General features: G+C 38.1%; 2 protein-coding genes across 4 annotated transcripts; both read right to left on the bottom strand.

Annotated features, from left to right (window-relative positions):
• Positions 1 to 1,289: 1,289 nt before the first annotated feature.
• Positions 1,290 to 5,506, bottom strand: LOC311081137 (uncharacterized protein). Of its 3 annotated transcripts, none has more exons than XM_084111548.1 (11): positions 5,285 to 5,506; positions 4,912 to 5,041; positions 4,614 to 4,791; positions 4,236 to 4,512; positions 3,967 to 4,144; positions 3,754 to 3,830; positions 3,445 to 3,631; positions 3,078 to 3,323; positions 2,803 to 2,974; positions 2,514 to 2,662; positions 1,290 to 2,005 (listed from the first exon to the last, which is right to left on the bottom strand). In XM_084111548.1, exons 1-11 carry the CDS (start codon positions 5,375 to 5,377, stop codon positions 1,815 to 1,817), a joined length of 1,878 nt encoding a protein of 625 aa, XP_083967674.1. In that variant the 5' UTR covers positions 5,378 to 5,506; the 3' UTR covers positions 1,290 to 1,814. The 3 variants fall into 3 exon arrangements, with proteins under 3 accessions (XP_083967674.1, XP_083967675.1, XP_083967673.1); XM_084111549.1 differs by having other exon boundaries at positions 1,867 to 2,005; positions 2,514 to 2,676; XM_084111547.1 differs by lacking the exon at positions 1,290 to 2,005 and having other exon boundaries at positions 2,022 to 2,662.
• Positions 5,507 to 6,871: 1,365 nt separating this feature from the next.
• LOC311081140 (tripartite motif-containing protein 16-like) lies at positions 6,872 to 16,353 on the bottom strand. The gene is made up of 6 exons (XM_084111552.1): positions 15,718 to 16,353; positions 11,822 to 11,917; positions 11,502 to 11,735; positions 10,415 to 10,571; positions 10,214 to 10,261; positions 6,872 to 7,568 (listed from the first exon to the last, which is right to left on the bottom strand). The coding sequence occupies exons 1-6, from the start codon at positions 16,288 to 16,290 to the stop codon at positions 7,030 to 7,032; spliced, it is 1,647 nt and encodes a 548-aa protein (XP_083967678.1). The 5' UTR covers positions 16,291 to 16,353; the 3' UTR covers positions 6,872 to 7,029.
• Between the last annotated feature and the right edge of the window lie 1,033 nt (positions 16,354 to 17,386).

Here is a 17,386-nt window from a genome sequence, read left to right as displayed (position 1 = left end):
ATTTTGGGTGCTGGGTCATATTGCTATACACCATACAACTATACAATTTGCAGAAAGAGAAAGCTGAAAACCATCAGAAAAGCGAAAACAAAAAGATTGATTAGATGGAGATGGATGGCATGTATAGCAACATGTGGCAAAGAACATTCTTCTGTTTATGATATTTAATACAGATAGACCTATAATAACAAGACATTTCCAAGCAATAGCCTATTTACATCATATCCGGGAGATACGTCAGTAAATCTGAGTAAAATCACAGGCTTCGCTTATCCCGTGCGATAACACAAAATTCAGATGTGGGGGTGGGGGGGAATCACTCCTAATCCCCAGATAATACCAATCCAGTGCGAATAGGGCTTAAAGGGTCATGAAACCCCCCTATTTCAGCGCAAGTCTAGCTCACACTGTTTTTGAAAAATGCAACTGAAATGGCCGTGGATGGCTGTGAGAAGGGGAGGGGAGTGTGGGTGTGGTATTGCACGGCAGGGATAACTGTTATTGCATATCATTACAAATGTGTCGTAAAACGTAAGCAAAAAAAGTTTTTTTTTTAAAAGCTGGCAATACACTGACACTATTTCTGTCATTTCAAAAGTAACTGAACGCCCTGTCATCAAATTCTATCGAATAAAACATATTAAATGTACATATTAATTATAATGTCATTATAAACAACTATATACTTTATATACACACTATAAATTAATATATTTGCAAATAATAGATTTCCGGTTAAAAAAAAATTCCGTGCATAGCCTAGATCGACGCGCCACCAGAACAACAATAGTAAAGATGGACAGCGACATAGAAATATACAGTGACGGCAGCGCGCAGGGTTCTGTGGAGGTGGAGGACTTCTCTCCTCCTGCATCACCAGGGCAAAATAGCGAGATAATCGATGGCGGTGCAGGTCCTCTGCCCTATTTATTTGAACCATTAGCCCCTCCCGTGACTGTGGAGGAAAACATGGGCAAACCGGAGGCCGCGCGGATGGGAGAAGTGTCAGAATGGTAGCGACTTATCAGATAACAAAACCCATTCTGCAGGCAAAAGTCCGACCTGAAATTAGCCTAACGTTTTTATTCATAAACGTATAATTTTGCAACAGGTGTACCTGTGGTCACTGTACCAGACTGTCTCCAAGAGAAAACTTGTGCTGTAGGGAAGTTGCACAGGTAAACGCATCTTGACACTGTATTGCATTTTAGTATCATTACATTTTTTTTAAATAAATATATATATATATATATATGCATTCATATAATATACACAGATACACCAATATATTTATGGAGAAATATACATATATCGTATACATTTTTTTATTTTAGATTCTACTTTTACTTCCTAACATGTAGGTGATGCACAGATGTGATCAGGTTGGTGGGGCAGCATGCATAACTGCTCATCCAGGTTTTGAACCTGTCGCCTTAAACACATTTGTTTTGCAAGCTGTTTATGGCACATATCGCCAGCTATTCGGTGACATGGATAACACAGTACTCAATAGGTTAGTAATAATCTTACCTGGTGTTAACTAAACAAATCATTTCAAAAATTACCATACATTTACAATGTATCTCAGTTGTTACAGACACCTCGCCTACAGGAATTTTGTCCGGTGGTGCTGGGGGTACCTTGGCCGACACATTAGGGTGGTGATTCCCTCATGTGCTGTTACCCGCATCAGAGAGCAGTTCCCTGACATTACTGGAACATATACAGGTTATCAACCTCCTCCACTTGACTAAATAAAAATAAATAAAAAAAACAATTCCATTTTGCCATGTAATTTTTTTATTTACTTTCAATCACAACTGATCACAGACAGAGGGTGGCCTAAATCGTGACGTGTGTTGTGCAACAGCTTCACTCTTTTCTGGTCTTTGAAATTGTGAGCACAGGTGGTCAGGAACTTTCAGTTCCTTCAGAGATTCCTGAAACAGCTGTGGCTGCTCCAACACACTCTCAAAAAGCAAATCCTGCAATCTTTCAACATAATCTGCAAAACATTAAAATAAAATTGTATACACAGGTGCTTCTCAATAAATTACAATGTTGTGGAAAAGTTAATTTAGTTCAGGAATACAACTAAAAAAGCTGAAACTAATATATACACTCACCAAGGATTATTAGGAACCCCATACTAATACTGTGTTTGACTGAAATACAGGAATACTGTGCATTCCTGAAATACATCATCTTTACCACGACATTCTTATTTTTTGAGAAGCACATTTACAATGATATATATAGATAGATGGATAGATAGACAGATATAGACAAAGACAGACAAATGAATAGATAGATACCTGTAGACACAGACAGATAGATAGATGTACAGAGACACAGATAGACAGACACAGACAGACAGAAATATACTGTAAAGACAGACAGACAGACAGACAAAAGCAGACAAATAGATAGATATTTACAAACAGATTGATAAATAGACAAATAGACAGACATAAACATAGATAGACAAAGACAGATAGACTGAGTGAAAATACCAAATGTTGGATTTCTTTTCATGAGTCGTAGATTGTGCTCTCCTCTTCTGTAGTGGGGGTACTGTATGTGCCATCGGAGCTCCCCTGAAGCTGTTGTTGCTTGTTGTCTACCACTGTTTTCGTTGTAGTGCATGGCAGCAAGTTGAGTACTAAAAAGTAAGAGCTGAAACATCAGATCTGGTAGTGCATGATCAGATAAAATACAGAAATGTGTCTAAAAATAAACTATGAAAATTTTAAATGCAATTCAACTTAGAACAGACAACTTTGAATAAGAAACTCAACATACCGGCACAACATCCCCACAAAAGAGAATGCCACGCTTTTTGGTGCAAACCTGAGGATCAGGCTGTGATAAGACTCCAGTCCAGACGTCTGGTAGTTAGAACTCAGGTTCTCCAAGTCTTTCAGCAACTTGGGTGCCAAGATGACCTGTGTTAGCTTTTCGCATGCAGCAGTACCTAAATGTAAAATAAAGTAAAACCATGAAATGATAAATTACTAGTTTATATAAAATACAAAATTTAATTAATTAAACTAAATTTTTTTTAAAAATTTCATTACTTGGTTTAAGCCACAGTCTTGCCTGGTCACCAACAAGAGGAGGATGCTGGCATCTTTGGAATTCCCCTTCATGCTCATGTATGTCCTGTACATGGTTGACAACAGATCTCCATTTTGCCACGATTTCTTTTCCTGTTGATGATGAGGCTCCACACCAGTATAGGTGATTCACAATGCTTTTTTTCCATGGGCCAACCTCTTTGCAGATTCTCTGTTTTGCAAGCTCATCAATTTTCTTGCCAACACCTAGATTAAGCCAAAGCATTAATATGGTAGACATTCCAACACATACATAACATATAATTATGAAACATTGTTTTTAAACTCTCAGATAGCTTTAGCTATTATTAAATCTTAAATCATTTACCTTTTGCCATGTGCCATGCATCATATCTGTGCAAAATATTGGGCCTATTTTCTCTGATGAACTTCATCACACCAGGATGTCTATCAGTTACAATCATGTGCACAGTCACTCCTCTCTGCTCTAGTTGTCTCAGACTTCTCTCAAAGCCCTCCTTCTCCATCCGCTGACTGTTGCCGACTTCATTGCTCTATATAATCATATCAAACTTTGTTAAAAAACTAGAAGTATAATTGTGTTCAAGGAAACTTTTTATGATCTACTTTCCACTCATTCAACCGTAATAATAAAAAAAATGTAATGCAACCATACCTGAATGAGCTGAATGTCCATAATCTTGTTTGCTCTAAGGTCCATCATCGAGTATGTTCCATACTTTGCACTGTGTCCTAAAGAATGGCATATTAGCATGTATATTTTTACTGCTTGTCTCTGTAATCTGAGTCTGTCTGTAGTCATTTAAAACAGCACATTTATATACAGTCGACATTGGAAATGTTATATTATCAACATAACTGCACATACCAGGGGAGTCAGCACGCATGTCCCCACCCAGAACTAGATTCCTTCCTTTGAGTGCTTCTGCAATCACTGAATTTTGATGCTGTTTCCACTGCCAATTGATAGTTGGTAATAGGAAAGTCCTTTGGTGTTTCAGGTACGTAGTGTGGCAAATCCCCTGAATGTTGAATGCCTGCATAAACTGACCCAAAATAAAAAAAAAATTAAATTTAAATTTTAAAATTGATTAGTAAGCAAATCACACATGTTATTAGAGAATACATAAATCTTACCTTGGTGACCTGCAAGAAGGATGAGCCAGTAAAGAGAACAGCAGCAGCAACCTGTAGATTTCCAGCTGGTATGTTATTGACATACGGCTGGCTGGTCCAAACTTTGTGAAATTCACAATGAGCACAGGTCTGGTCCACATGTAAAACCGTGCCCACTGTTCTGCTCTTTATTTCACAGTGTCTTGAGCAGACAGGACAATTCTTGAACAGCTCCATAAGCCTTTCCTCATAAACAATGAATTTTTTCATTATATGTGGAGGTGTTGCAATTACAGTGCTACAACAAACAACATTTAAAAACATTATTAACAATAATCAATTATTAATGTATGTTTAAATAGAAACTAAAGTAAAAAAGCATGAACGGTCTAGGAGTACCTCTCATTATAGATGCTGCTTTCACTCATTCCTGGTTGGAAACTAAAGTCCGAATCCTCAGCCTCTTTTCTGGGCCTTTTCAAGGGGGTAGAGGTAGCAAGAGGATCGTTCTCTAGTGGAATACATGGCGTGGAAGTGTTGCAACCAACATGCCTTTTATGTAGCTTCACCTGAGTGCCTATAACAATAGATATTTCGAAATTAATTAAATACAATTGTGCCATAATACACTACAATTAAAAGAAAATACAACTGGTAAAGATTTTTTATGTTCAATACTGTAAAATGTGCAACATACTCTTGCTCCTTCGTTCGGGTTTCCAACGATGTTGCGTTGATATGTGCTTCATGTCTGGATGTGTTTGACATGAAGCATCTTTTTTGGCGGGCTGTTCAGTCTGACAAGCCATCTCGCAACACAGGTTAGGCTGACAATACAGACATATTAATTTCCAAAGACATATTTCACAAACAAATATATATATAAATATATATATATATATATATATATATATATATATATATATATATATATATATAAAATTACAATGTGTATAATTACAATAATTAAGCATACCATTGATGTATTATCGAAATATCAAAACTTTTAAGAAATGCTTATTTAACAAAGTCATGTAAAGCAATTAGTAACAATTTAGACACACACATACCTCTGAAGGGTTAGAAAAGTCATCGGGACTTGGTACCGCATTGCTTGAAAGACGCAAGGTGGATTTGTCGTCAACAAGGCCGAAGTCCAACATTCTCCAGTTCGCGAAGCTCTCTCGAGAAAAATGTTTGCTGCATATATATAAATTAGATGTGTCCGTTGTGGATGGCCAACCAGCCGCACGGAGCCAGACTCTAGCCCTGGCAGCATCGCGGGGAAAGCTATGCAATGCGCTTAAACTTTTGCACCACGCATACAAACACTTGCGTCCCATGATCGCCTCTCTCATCGACTACGCAATATCACAGTTTGTTTGACAGGTCTATCATTGGAAAGATCCACGTGGTATCATGATTAATTCAGTGAAATGTCTTCTCATTGGATATGAAGGCTCAGCCTCATTAATAATTATGAGAGAACGATGAGTCATCACTGTACGATCCGTACAGAAAAACATCACATCCTGTGACGTGGACTTGATGAAGATTTCAAACCCGGAAGACGAAAATAGCCGATACAAACTCAAATTTAACCATTTATATCCTATTATTAAATTTTACAGATTATAACATTGTCTTCTATGGTGTTAAACACACCTACCTCTGTTAAAATCTCAGAAAAATTGGTTTAGGGTTTCATGACCCTTTAACACTAGAACTACCGGAATTCCATAACTACTAGAACGACCATAGCGGTCATTCTGACCGTTCATACTTTGACGTTCATATGGCCGTACTGAACGTCATTTTCGTCATGTCATATCTATTGTACATGTTAACCTTCTCTTTTCCATTGAAGCTTTTAATTCCTGTCGTCATAGCCCTTAAAACAAGCACAAAAGAAAGATTCCCCCGACAGGTGCTGTCTCTATTTGAGGAACGTTTTGCGTCAAAATAATATTTTTTTCACCACACTCACCACGTGAATAGACATGCACAAAAGTTAGGAAACGTCAAAGCTTCATACCGTTTAGTACAGCCTTGTTTGTAAATAAGTTCAATAATCAATACAAAATCTAAAAATAAATGGATATACAATGATAGGTAATAATAAACAGGACACAAAATTTTAATTCAAATGAATGTGAAAATGTATACAAACAGGCTAAGAAAAAAAACTTGAACATTAGCTAAACAAGAAAACGAACTGCTTTAGAACGATTAGTTTCAGTGAACAAAAAATATTAACGAACAAAATCAGGTTAACTGCCCATTTGAACGGCGCAAACACCCCGCATCATTGACGCTTACGCACATTCCACACAGGTAAACACCGCCTTTCGTGTGCAGCTCCCACACACTTTGTGACATTTGGCACAAGTCTCCTTGGTTTTATTTTGTTTGCAGTTCCTCCAGTTGTATGGCTTTTGATTCCATGTGGTCGGAGCGAAGTTCGCTCGCCAGTCGTGTGATGAAGTCCCTCCGCAAAACTTGCAATGTAGCGGACTTATGATATTTATAATGCGTGCGGTCAAAATGACCGCTATGGTCATTCTAGGTAGAAATAGTCAGAACTGTTGTGTGTTTTGTGATTTTAATAAAATAACAGTGTCAGAATAAAATATACACATATTTAGGAAAAGTCAGAGTCCTATTGCCACATTTATTTTATTTTAACAAAGTCATTACACTGTAAAATTTAAAAACGGTCAAAATGACCGCCTTGGGAGTTCTAGTGTTAAGGCCAACTGCACAGTTTGCCGAAAAGATGGGTGTCCCTTATTTTGCCCTGAAGGTGGCAACCCTATCAACACAGTTTCACTGATGATTCAAAATCATCCCAAAACCCAGGATTAACCCAAAACCCAGGATAGAGTGTGTGAGTGAATGTGGTCTGGACTGTGTGTATGAGGCTCAGTGTGCCAGAGACGCTGTAGAAGGACAGAGTTCCTCCACTGTGATCCACATACACTCCTATTCTCCTGTTGATGGGCTTTACAGGGAGTTTAGTCTTTATCTTGTTGTGTCTGAATGAGTAACTAGAGGGAGTGCAGAACAAACTCCAGGACTGATCATTACGTCCAAACACACACTCATCACCGTCCCCCTTCCTCCTGATGCTCTTATATGACACTGATATATACACCGCACCACTCCACTCAATCTCCCAGTAACAGAATCCACACACACTCTCTCTACACAACACCTGAGGCACATCATCAAATCTGCCTGGATGATCAGGATACGACTGAAGCTTTGGGTAAGTGTTAGTAATCACTCTGTTCCTCTCAGACAGACTGAGGCGTTTATTCACTGTGTTCAGATCCAGAGTGAGCTGATGAGAATCTGATGGAGAGAAAACACATCAGAATCAGGAATTATGAATCATCTGTCTGATATCCTGTGCAAATCATCATTATCATCATCCATCAAGACATTTTTTGGATCAAATAAATGCTGCCTTGGTGAGCAGAAGAGACTTCTTTCATAAACATCAAAAACCTTTGTTACGTACGCTATACGGAGGAATGCTTGTTGTATATGTGTTTGTGTGGTTAGGCTGTTTTGTGTGTTTCAGGTTTCATTGGCGCCACAGCCTATAATTTTTCACCAGGGAAGATGATGCCCCAGTTCACTCTGCCAGTCTCCTCATGTCACCCTGTTTAAACACCCGCATCTCCTCTGTGTCGCCAGCTGTTTGCTCACTCTGCTGTTTGCTCGATTGCTGCTGCTTGTTGCTCTGTTTTGTGATTATCACTAGCCGCGTTTCCATTACCCTCCAAACTGCGCAAATTGAAATTTGCATTAAAAATACGCCCAATGGAAACACATCAATTTCACAAAAACTCACATTTATCGCAAAAATGTTTTTACGCTCGCATGAGGTGGTTTTTCAGGCAATTCGAAAATTAAATATTTAGCAAAACTGCAATGGAAACAGTTTTTGCGCATTTACAGTCACCTGACGCGATATGTTTGGACAGAATACGAAACAGAGTTCTTTATTAATTTCATAAAAGACAAAAGAATTACAGGAATAATGGATTCTAAACCTCAAAGAAATGCCACAATCAAGACCTCGAAGCAGATATGAGGGAGAAACACCCAGAAACACCTCATATGTGCCGCTCACGAGTGTCAGGGTCTTTCCTTACCATGAATGCTTGAATAACACACGTCTCCTTCCATTAATAATAATGGCCAGTGCAGTGGCTGGGATATACATAAACCTACTAACATCCGTCGCCATGATTTTTGGAATGACTTATCGCGAGAGGAAAAAATGACATTTTAGTCGCATAACATTGGTTAATGAAAACGCCACCATTTCGCAATATTTTTTTGTTGACATTTAGAAAAAAAATCACTACATTTTTGCGCAAATCTGTAATGGAAATGCACCTATTGTTAATAGAGTCCTTGTATACTGTGTGTTAGATATTTGACTGAAACCTTCTTTGTTAGGATTGTGGTTGTAAAGTGTATATTTGCATTTGTACTGTTCTGTCTTCTCAAGTCGCCACGTTGCGTGTTGGCTGGGAAGGAGGGAGCAGGTAAGTAAGTCACATGACATACATTGTGCACCCCGTAGGACGTCCTGTTGTTTTAAACACAGTAGGTTTAGGAGAGAGTGCCACCCCCTGTTTGTTTTGTTAATCTGATTAATCAGCATAGTTTAGTGAGAGTTTATGTTGAAGATTTTTCTTTTCTACATTTTCTTTTGATAGTTAATTTAGGTGGTAAAACTTAGTTGCGTTTTGCTTTATTTATTTATTTCCTTCCCACCTTGTAATTGTATCGTTATTTGTTCCTTTGTAAATATTGATTTATTTTCACCTTTGGCACTGTACACTTTGTAATTTTTTATTTTTTTTTGAGTATTTGAGTTTTCCCAGTATCCTTTTCTTTAATTGCCCAACCCTCATTTTGAGACACACAGACGCTTCTTTTAATGTTATACTCTCGTTTACCCCTAGACAAATATCAAATAACACCTAAGGAACGTAACAACCTTACTGACCCCAAACTTTTGATTGGTGGTGTGTATTATATATTTTTATTTATAATATATTGTGGCGAGCAGGACGAGGCCGAGGGCCGTGAGAGTGGTGTGATGAGCGTATCGTATCTCACCGAGGAGCTTCGGAAGGAAGGATAAAAGGAGGAGCGACGACAGTGAAGGACGAGACAGGACCAGGCCTGGACTTTTATGTTATCTTTTGTTTATATGTCGCCGTGAGGGGCTACCGCCTTTACTTTCGTTTTGTTGTTGGTTTATTTTTAGGATTATTAAAGTTTGTTAAATGTTCGCCGGTTACCGCCTCCTTCTTCCCATAACAACATACCTTTCCTACATATATATTTTGGTGTATATTATTATTATTATCATTATTATTATTATTATTAACTATATATAATGTAAAAAGCATTTCATTGAATTCCACATAACAGATTTGACTGGATAGTTCAAACATCATTATCATTAGTTTCACAAGGATAAAAAAAGCCATGTGAATAGAAATTAAATTAATGAGTGTTAAATAAACATTTTATAAATTTGGCACTGAAATCTTAATGATGTAGCTTATCACACATTGCAGCCAATCAGCAAACAAGAAGCATTTATATTAATCTTTCCAATGGAAAACAAGAACAAGAAAAAAAAAAACATATCAAAAAATCTGAATGCTAAATGCAGAAGTTGTTTTCACAGGAAGTTCAGCAGCTGCGCTACAGAAAGCTGAAAGTAACACTGAAGTAAATAGCCTTTGCTATGGAAGTGAGACACCATCTATTCTGGCCATCATGTCATCATCATTATCATTATGTCCCATAAACCCCTCTTAGGAGGTCGTTGGGGCACCACAGACATTCTATTGACTATTATAATCTGGCCACATTGGTGTAAACTGGCAGGTCGTACACTGTCTACACTGGACGCCAAATCACCGACAGTAAAAGCACACAGTACCCATTTGACTTTGACTTACATTGTAGAAAGTCGTTCCTGGTTCTGGGAAGAATGTTGGTGAATGTGACTGTGGAAATCAACAGACATGAAGAGTGTGATTATCATGTCAAGAGAAAATGATTCCTGCATCAGTTCCTAAGACATTTCTAATATGATCTTCTACATGACATGAGATGATGGAGGATCATTTCTGAGAGCTGATGAATCTCCAGGACTTTACCTCTGTCAGAGATCTTGAGCTCCTCTTTGCAGAAATCCTCCAGTTTGTCTTTCAGCTGACGGACAGATTCTCTCACGCCATCAAAAGAGGAGAGAGAACTGAAGGGATTTTCATTTACGTCTGTAGATTCACAAGGATCTGAGAGAGACTGGAAACTCTACATAAAACAGAAATAAAATATCTCATCACCTCCACACTTCATCAATAACCTGCACTACTGTCAGATTTGTGCGGCTCTTGTTGATCTTTAGTAACTCTCCTCAATCCAGCACTTTCACAGCATCAGCTTCATTCTTCTCATATTCATTATATCATGTTACAGCTATAAGTTCTTGCTTTTCACACTTACACTATATGTGAACGTTTTAGGAAAACTCTTGAATGATCAAACATCTGGCAATAACATAAATATAACAGATCAAGTGCATCAATTGCGTCACATGGCAGAGTTGAGTAGATTTGATCAGGAAAAGCAGTTCAAAAGCAATGAGTAGATTGAACATTATTTCTAACTTTTGAGCAGTTAGTGGCTCTGAAATTCACAAGGACTCTAAGGACACGATCCCAAGGTCAGGTTTTGTGGTTTTAAATACGCTGAAGCATTGCTAATATACAGCCTCAGTTCCTGCTTGAGGACTTAACTGTCAAATTCATTTCATGTGTTAAAGGCAAACAATTATGAAAATACTGTCAATTGTGTCAAGTTTGAAGATTATCTGATGCAACTTTGGTGAACATTACTAAACTTGCTACCATCACTAGTCCACTGATTTCACCATGATGTCAGAATTCAGGAAAAAAAGGAGGTAAAAAAGTTCAAATGTGTGTTAACTCTTGGTGTCTGGAAGCTGAATATATCTTTCAGAAAAAAAGAGTTTTTCTAAGAGATTTCCAGAGCTGAACTGCATTTCTAAGTGCATCTCTTTCAAAAGAAGAAGATCAGATGAGAGTCTGACTGATGATTATATAACAACCGAACACACAGATCAACACTTCAGTCAACGGCTCATTCTGCTCTCATGAAATGTTTCTCTGTGAGTCTCTTGCTCAAGTCCACTATGACCCTGTTCTTCTAGATCTCTGTTACCTGCAGGAAATGGATGTGATCCTGTGTGTGTGAAAGCTGCTCCAGCACAGCGTCTCTCCTCCTCAGATCATTGATCTCCTGCTCCAGTCGCTCCAGTCGTCCTTCAGCTCGACTCACTGCAGTCTTTTCCTGATCTCTGATCCGCTGTGTCGCCTCAGAGCGGCTTCTCTCAATGGAGCGGATGAGCTCAGTGAAGATCCTCTCACTGTCCTCCACTGCTGTCTGTGCAGAGCGCTGTTAGGACACACATCACAATCACACAGTGGCTTCAGTGAGTCCTGACTGAGACTTCTCAAACTTCTCTTCTTCTCCAGACTCACCTTATGAGACGCCACAGCCTCTCTCAGCTGCTGAAGATCTTTCTCTCTCTGCTGGATCCTCTGCTGGAACGACCTCTGCGTCTCCTTCAGCTGGTGCTAAAGGACAAACCAGTAACAGGAGAAACATCCCAGAAATCAAGTAAACAGATATCAATCCAATATCAGTGAAGTGGTGAGACTGAGGTGTTAAAGATCTTGCTTGATACAATTATAGGTTCATTCATAAGTGCCAGTATTATTTCATCATTGCCTAGTTTTATAGAAATAGTTCACTCAGAAATTTCATTGTTTACTGATCCTCATGTCTTTCCAAACTTCTCTTGCAGAACACAGAATGTCGCTGTTTCTAAAGCCCAAATTAAATATGATGACACGTCAATAACATCAAACCTCACTAGCTCATGCACATCAAGACTTGATTTTTTCTTGTCGCTTCAGAAGACGTGAGGTATGTTCGACTCTCTAATCTTGAGGTGGGGTGGGAGGGAAAGAGAGAGGAGACGGTATTGGAAAAGGTCCACAAACCGGGACTCGAACTCCGGTCGTCCGAAGTGCAACGCCACTACATGTCTGCGCACTTGCCCATGAGGCTATCGACGTCAACTGAGTAGGTACTTATTTTAAAATAAGTAATTACTTTGTGACTGCTAAAAAAGTATGCTCTTTATAGTGTGAATGTAATCCAGATGTTCTACATTCACCATGTTGTCATTATCACGTGACCTACCAGCGTCAGTTGTGTCACGTCACTTCCATTAACAAATCTTCTCCTGTGGCCTCATAAAGTGTCCACTGTATCCACACTTCAGAATCTCACTGGAAGTAGGAGGTCAACTGGGTACTTTTTGCCTATTCTTTTATGAGTACTGTTTATTAAGTTTTGTCAAATACTGATTTTCACCTATTATATAGAAGTAAAGTATGTGATTTCGGATGCAGCCTTAGATTTCCACCCTTGGAGTTGTATGGATTTCTTTTATGCCACTTTAATGTCCTTTTTGATGATTGAAACTTTTGGAACCTATTGACTTTCAATATACGGACAGATGAAACATTCCTTATGCTTTCATTCCCATGTTCATCTTTCTTTAGTGTGTAATGTTGCTGTTTGAGCATGAAAAAGCTCTGCAAAGCTCCATTTATTCTCTTTATAAGTGCCAGTGTTTCTGAACTCCCTGAAACGCCTCCATTGTAGTCTTGAGTTTTCTTCCGGGAACGGACACGTCACAATATTCCTCAATTAATGAATTCTTTCCTAAGGCATATGCTAAATAAAGGGGGTGGTTGAGTTAGTTAGTAGTGTGTTTTCGAGTGTGTCCAAGAGACACTGTTTTTACCACCCCAAATCTAAACCCCTTTTATGGCCTTCCTAATGCAGACTAACTTGATGGTTAAAATGTACTTTTAACACTATTCCTCAACAGTATACAACCACAATCTTTTGTTGGGTTCTCACTATTTTTATGACAATTGCTTTCTGAACTGTGCAGTTTGATGCAGGTCAGATGAAGCTACAAACACAGGTTCGGGAGGAGCTTAATCATTCAGTCCTGTCAATCATCATTATGAGCATATATAAGCAGCAGTCATTGCACCATCCTAGCAACAATTCTTCCGGCATCACTCCACTTCTCCATTGCCACCTCCATTTCTCTCATTCTCCCTCTACATACCATTATTGGGTGGTTGAGCTCAAGCCAAGCCTCCGTTGAGGACTGTAAGCCAAGTTCATTTACCATTAACTATTAAGACTGGATGGGCAGGCAAACTCGAGAAACCACAGTTGTAAGAAAGGTATTAAATAAAGAATCACCACTGTGAAACGTACAGCATAATTCAGTACGCAAGCGAAGGTGGTTCAGGTTGATCAGCTTGTTCTTCTTGGCTGTCATTATCAGACTCAGGTTTTGTCACAGTATATTCGCTGTCTCCTCTCTCGTCTTGTTGTTGAGTGTGTGTGTGTGTGTGTGTGTGTATGGGCGGAGCCGCTGATCACTGCTGCTGATCAGTTCACCAGCTGCAGCTGATTAACGCACCCTATTTAGTCTCTCTGTTGTCACCTTGTCTTTGGAAGAGCATTGTTGGATGTTCCGTGTATTCCTGCCTGTTTCCTGTGTGATCCTGCCTGTCGTCGGAGTTTGTGTGTTCGCATCGTCCTGCACTTCTGTCACCCGCGCTACATACTTCCTGTTTTCCGGATCGAGCTCATCACCATCATCACCGTCATTCTCCATCGGAATTCCGGGCTGTCCTCAGCGTCCCTGTGCTGCCAAGTGCAATTCATCCCTGGACATTTGGTTTCACCACTCTCACCGTCTCTGACCTGCTCACTTTAATAAATATATCTTTGAACTTGCAATTGAATCATCTTCGTCATTTCATTACAGGTTTGAACTGATACAGAAAAACTGGTAACACTTTATAATAACTGCACGCTATTAATCATTAGTTAAGCATTAGTAAACAGTTAATTCATCGTTTATAAAGCATTAATAGACATTAATAAGCAGTTTATAAATACAGTTATAAATGCTGAATTCTTGATTTAAAAGCATATCTATAATGTGTTTAATAATTGTATTTTCATACTTTATTAATGATCAATTTATCATTTCTAAATGAAGTATTGCATTATTTACAAACCAGTTATTTAGGAGTTGTCAGTGGTTCATAAGATCACTTAGAAAGTGTAAGTAAATGATTAATAAATGATTTAAATGTATATTCATACATCTTATTATTCAGACATATAGTAATAGTTACTTAGTGTGTTATAAGTGCTTTACTAACATGTATTTCTACTGTAATTCATGGTAGTAATAAAGCATTTAGTAGTGGTCAGTTAACTATTTTTGTGAGCTCATCTAAAGTGAGGGCTAGTTATGCCTTGTAAAGCGTTTACAAAGGAGATTTAAAGGCTGTTAAATATTTCTATGTTCTGTATCACTGTGTGTGTTTGTTTCCTTTTTTATTTAGAAGATAACTGAGTTTTTATATCTCCTTTGTAAATGCTTTATAACTACCTGCATTTTTTACATTTACTTACACTTTCTAAGTGATCTTATGAATCAATGACAACACCTAAATAACTGGTTTGTAAATAATGCAATACTTCATTTAAAAATGATAAATTGATCATTAATAAATTATGAAAATACAATTATTAAACACATTATAGATATGCTTATAAAAGCATTTATAGCCATATTTAGAAACTGCTTATTAATGTCTATTAATGCTTTATATATGATGAATTAACTGTTTACTAATGCTTAACTAATGATTAATTTTTATTTATTTTTTCTTTTAGAAAGACAATACATACAGGTATATACAAGCAACAAAAATAGAGTATAAATATATATATATTCACATACATACCTATACATAAGTATATATAATGAAGCATATGATTAACATAATATAAAAAAACAAGAAAAAAAAAACAAAATGAATAAAAATAAAAACAAGAAATAAAAAAAACCCAGGTATAACCCACCCACCCCCTGGATCCAGATCTCCAAATCTCAGTTACAAATTAAATCTGAAGCCCACGAAGAGTGGTTAATAGTGTGCAGTTATTATAAAGTGTTACCGAAAAACTGAAGCTACACTTAGTGTAGTTACAGTAGTGTTTGCAGCATCTCCGCAGCTGATTCTCGTTGTTTACGGTAGGCCGTGTTACATTTCCGACACACACACTCTAAGCAGTAGACCAATCACAACAGACTGGGACCGGCTGACCAATCAGAGCAGACTGCCATTTTCAGTAGGCGAGTTTTAAAGAAACTGAAACTTAAAAGTAGACATTAAATTATGAAAATGTATTCTAGTAGATTCCATAAACAAAATTATAAACCTGTAAATGAGCATAGTGCATCTCTTTAAGTTCATACCTGTTTCTCTGTCCTCTGAGCTGCAGCTGATACAGTGTCGTGGTTTTTATGTTCATCCATCGAACACAGCACACATATACACTTCTGATCAGTGCGGCAGAAAACATCAAGGAGCTTGTCGTGTTTCTGACAGATCATCTCCAGCAGTCGTCCAGTGGCATCAGTCAGATTGTGTCTCTTTCCTTTAAACCAACTCTCATGTTGTTCAAGGTGATTCTGACAGTAAGACTCCAGACACACCAGACAGGACTTGACGGCTTTGTGTTTTCTTCCAGTACAGACGTCACACTGCACATCTCCAGCTCCAGCGTAACAGTCAGCAGCAAGTTTAGTCTTCTTCAGTTTCTCCACCATTTCAGCCAGAATGGTGTTTTTAGCTAAAGCAGGTCTTGGACTGAAGGTCTGTCTGCACTGAGGACAGCTGTAGACTCTCTTCTTATTCTCCTGATCCCAGAAGTCTGTAATACAGATCTTACAGTAACTGTGTCCACAGGGAAGGGCCACTGGATGCTTCAGGAGATCCAGACACACCGAACACATGAATTCATCCTGAGTAATTCTGGCTTCTGCCATTTTACTGCGTGAATAAAGAGACACAAACACACAACAGCTCAACTACAGTTTCAGTTTCTCTGAACTCACGTGTTTCCTGTTTCCTGGATCTTTGTTTTAGTGACGTGTGCAAATGTCTGGAAGTCTGGAAAGTCACAGATAATAAAACGTCCACTAGATGTCAGTCTCAGACAGACACTCAAAGAATATAAGTTACAGAGAATCAGGACAACACCATTAATAACTGCAGTAAAACTACATCATAATTATCACATCATAATTTTCATGTGGGTTGCCATACACATTGTGTTTAATCAATCTCATAAACACACTCAAAGAATATAAGTTACAGAGAAGCCCTTAAAAGTTCAGTAATTCTGTATCCTAATTACTACACTAGTACTGCAGGACTGAAAACTGTGTCCAGTTCCTTAAAGTCACCATGAAATCAAAATTGCCAAATCTTGTTTTTATTGAATATTGCAATATTTATTCTAAATGATTTATCCATGCACATCATTATTTTGTTAAATTCATGTGCGCCAGTAATCTTTAATCAAAATAAAAACTTCTCTGAAGTTCTCTGATCACGTGTTTACGTGAGGTTGGGGCTGGGCGTGAGGCTGGTGGGGCTGGGCGTGAGGCTGGGGCTATCTGTCACTCACATGAGATCCACCAATAGCAAACCACAACCATCCAATAAATTCCCCACGGACAACATTAAGTCCCGCCCTACATTTGTTCTTGTCCCAGAGGCCGTTTCACTCAGATATACATCACAATAGCGACGTATCATATTGACATTAATATATCATGAATGTTTTCACATTTTAGTCTTTTCAGAAATGCACGTTGAAATCCTGTGTTTGTGAAAATTTTGTACATCATGCCAGGGTTGAGATATATAGAAAGTGTGTGACGCCATGTTCCCACTGTATAACGGTGAATGACTCACACAAAATGTGTCCTAACAGACACAATGTGTGATAAGATTCCAACGACAAGCAATTAGTCTGAAACTAATATCAATAATTGATTATGAATTAGATTAAAGGAGAAGTTCACCTTAAAATGAAAATTAGCCCATGATTTCACCCTCAAGCCATCCTAGGTGTAG

Source organism: Abramis brama (genome assembly GCF_963993115.1).
Source record: "Abramis brama genome assembly, chromosome: 4".
NCBI classification, from domain to species: Eukaryota; Metazoa; Chordata; class Actinopteri; order Cypriniformes; family Leuciscidae; genus Abramis; species Abramis brama.
The sequence above is the reverse complement of the archived record's forward strand: the minus strand, read 5'-3'. Positions and strand labels throughout refer to the sequence as shown.

Coding starts and splice junctions, on each gene's coding strand:
- LOC311081137 (XM_084111547.1), bottom strand. CDS start 5,377: ATGTTGGACTTCGGCCTTGTTGACGACAAATCCACCTTGCGTCTTTCA. Junction 3,632..3,753: donor TGGACATTCAGCTCATTCAG/GTATGGTTGCAT, acceptor ATGATTATATAG/AGCAATGAAGTCGGCAACAG. Junction 2,663..2,802: donor TTTGTGGGGATGTTGTGCCG/GTATGTTGAGTT, acceptor CTTACTTTTTAG/TACTCAACTTGCTGCCATGC.
- LOC311081140 (XM_084111552.1), bottom strand. CDS start 16,290: ATGGCAGAAGCCAGAATTACTCAGGATGAATTCATGTGTTCGGTGTGT. Junction 11,736..11,821: donor AGGCTGTGGCGTCTCATAAG/GTGAGTCTGGAG, acceptor GTGTCCTAACAG/CGCTCTGCACAGACAGCAGT. Junction 7,569..10,213: donor CAGGAACGACTTTCTACAAT/GTAAGTCAAAGT, acceptor TCTCTCCATCAG/ATTCTCATCAGCTCACTCTG.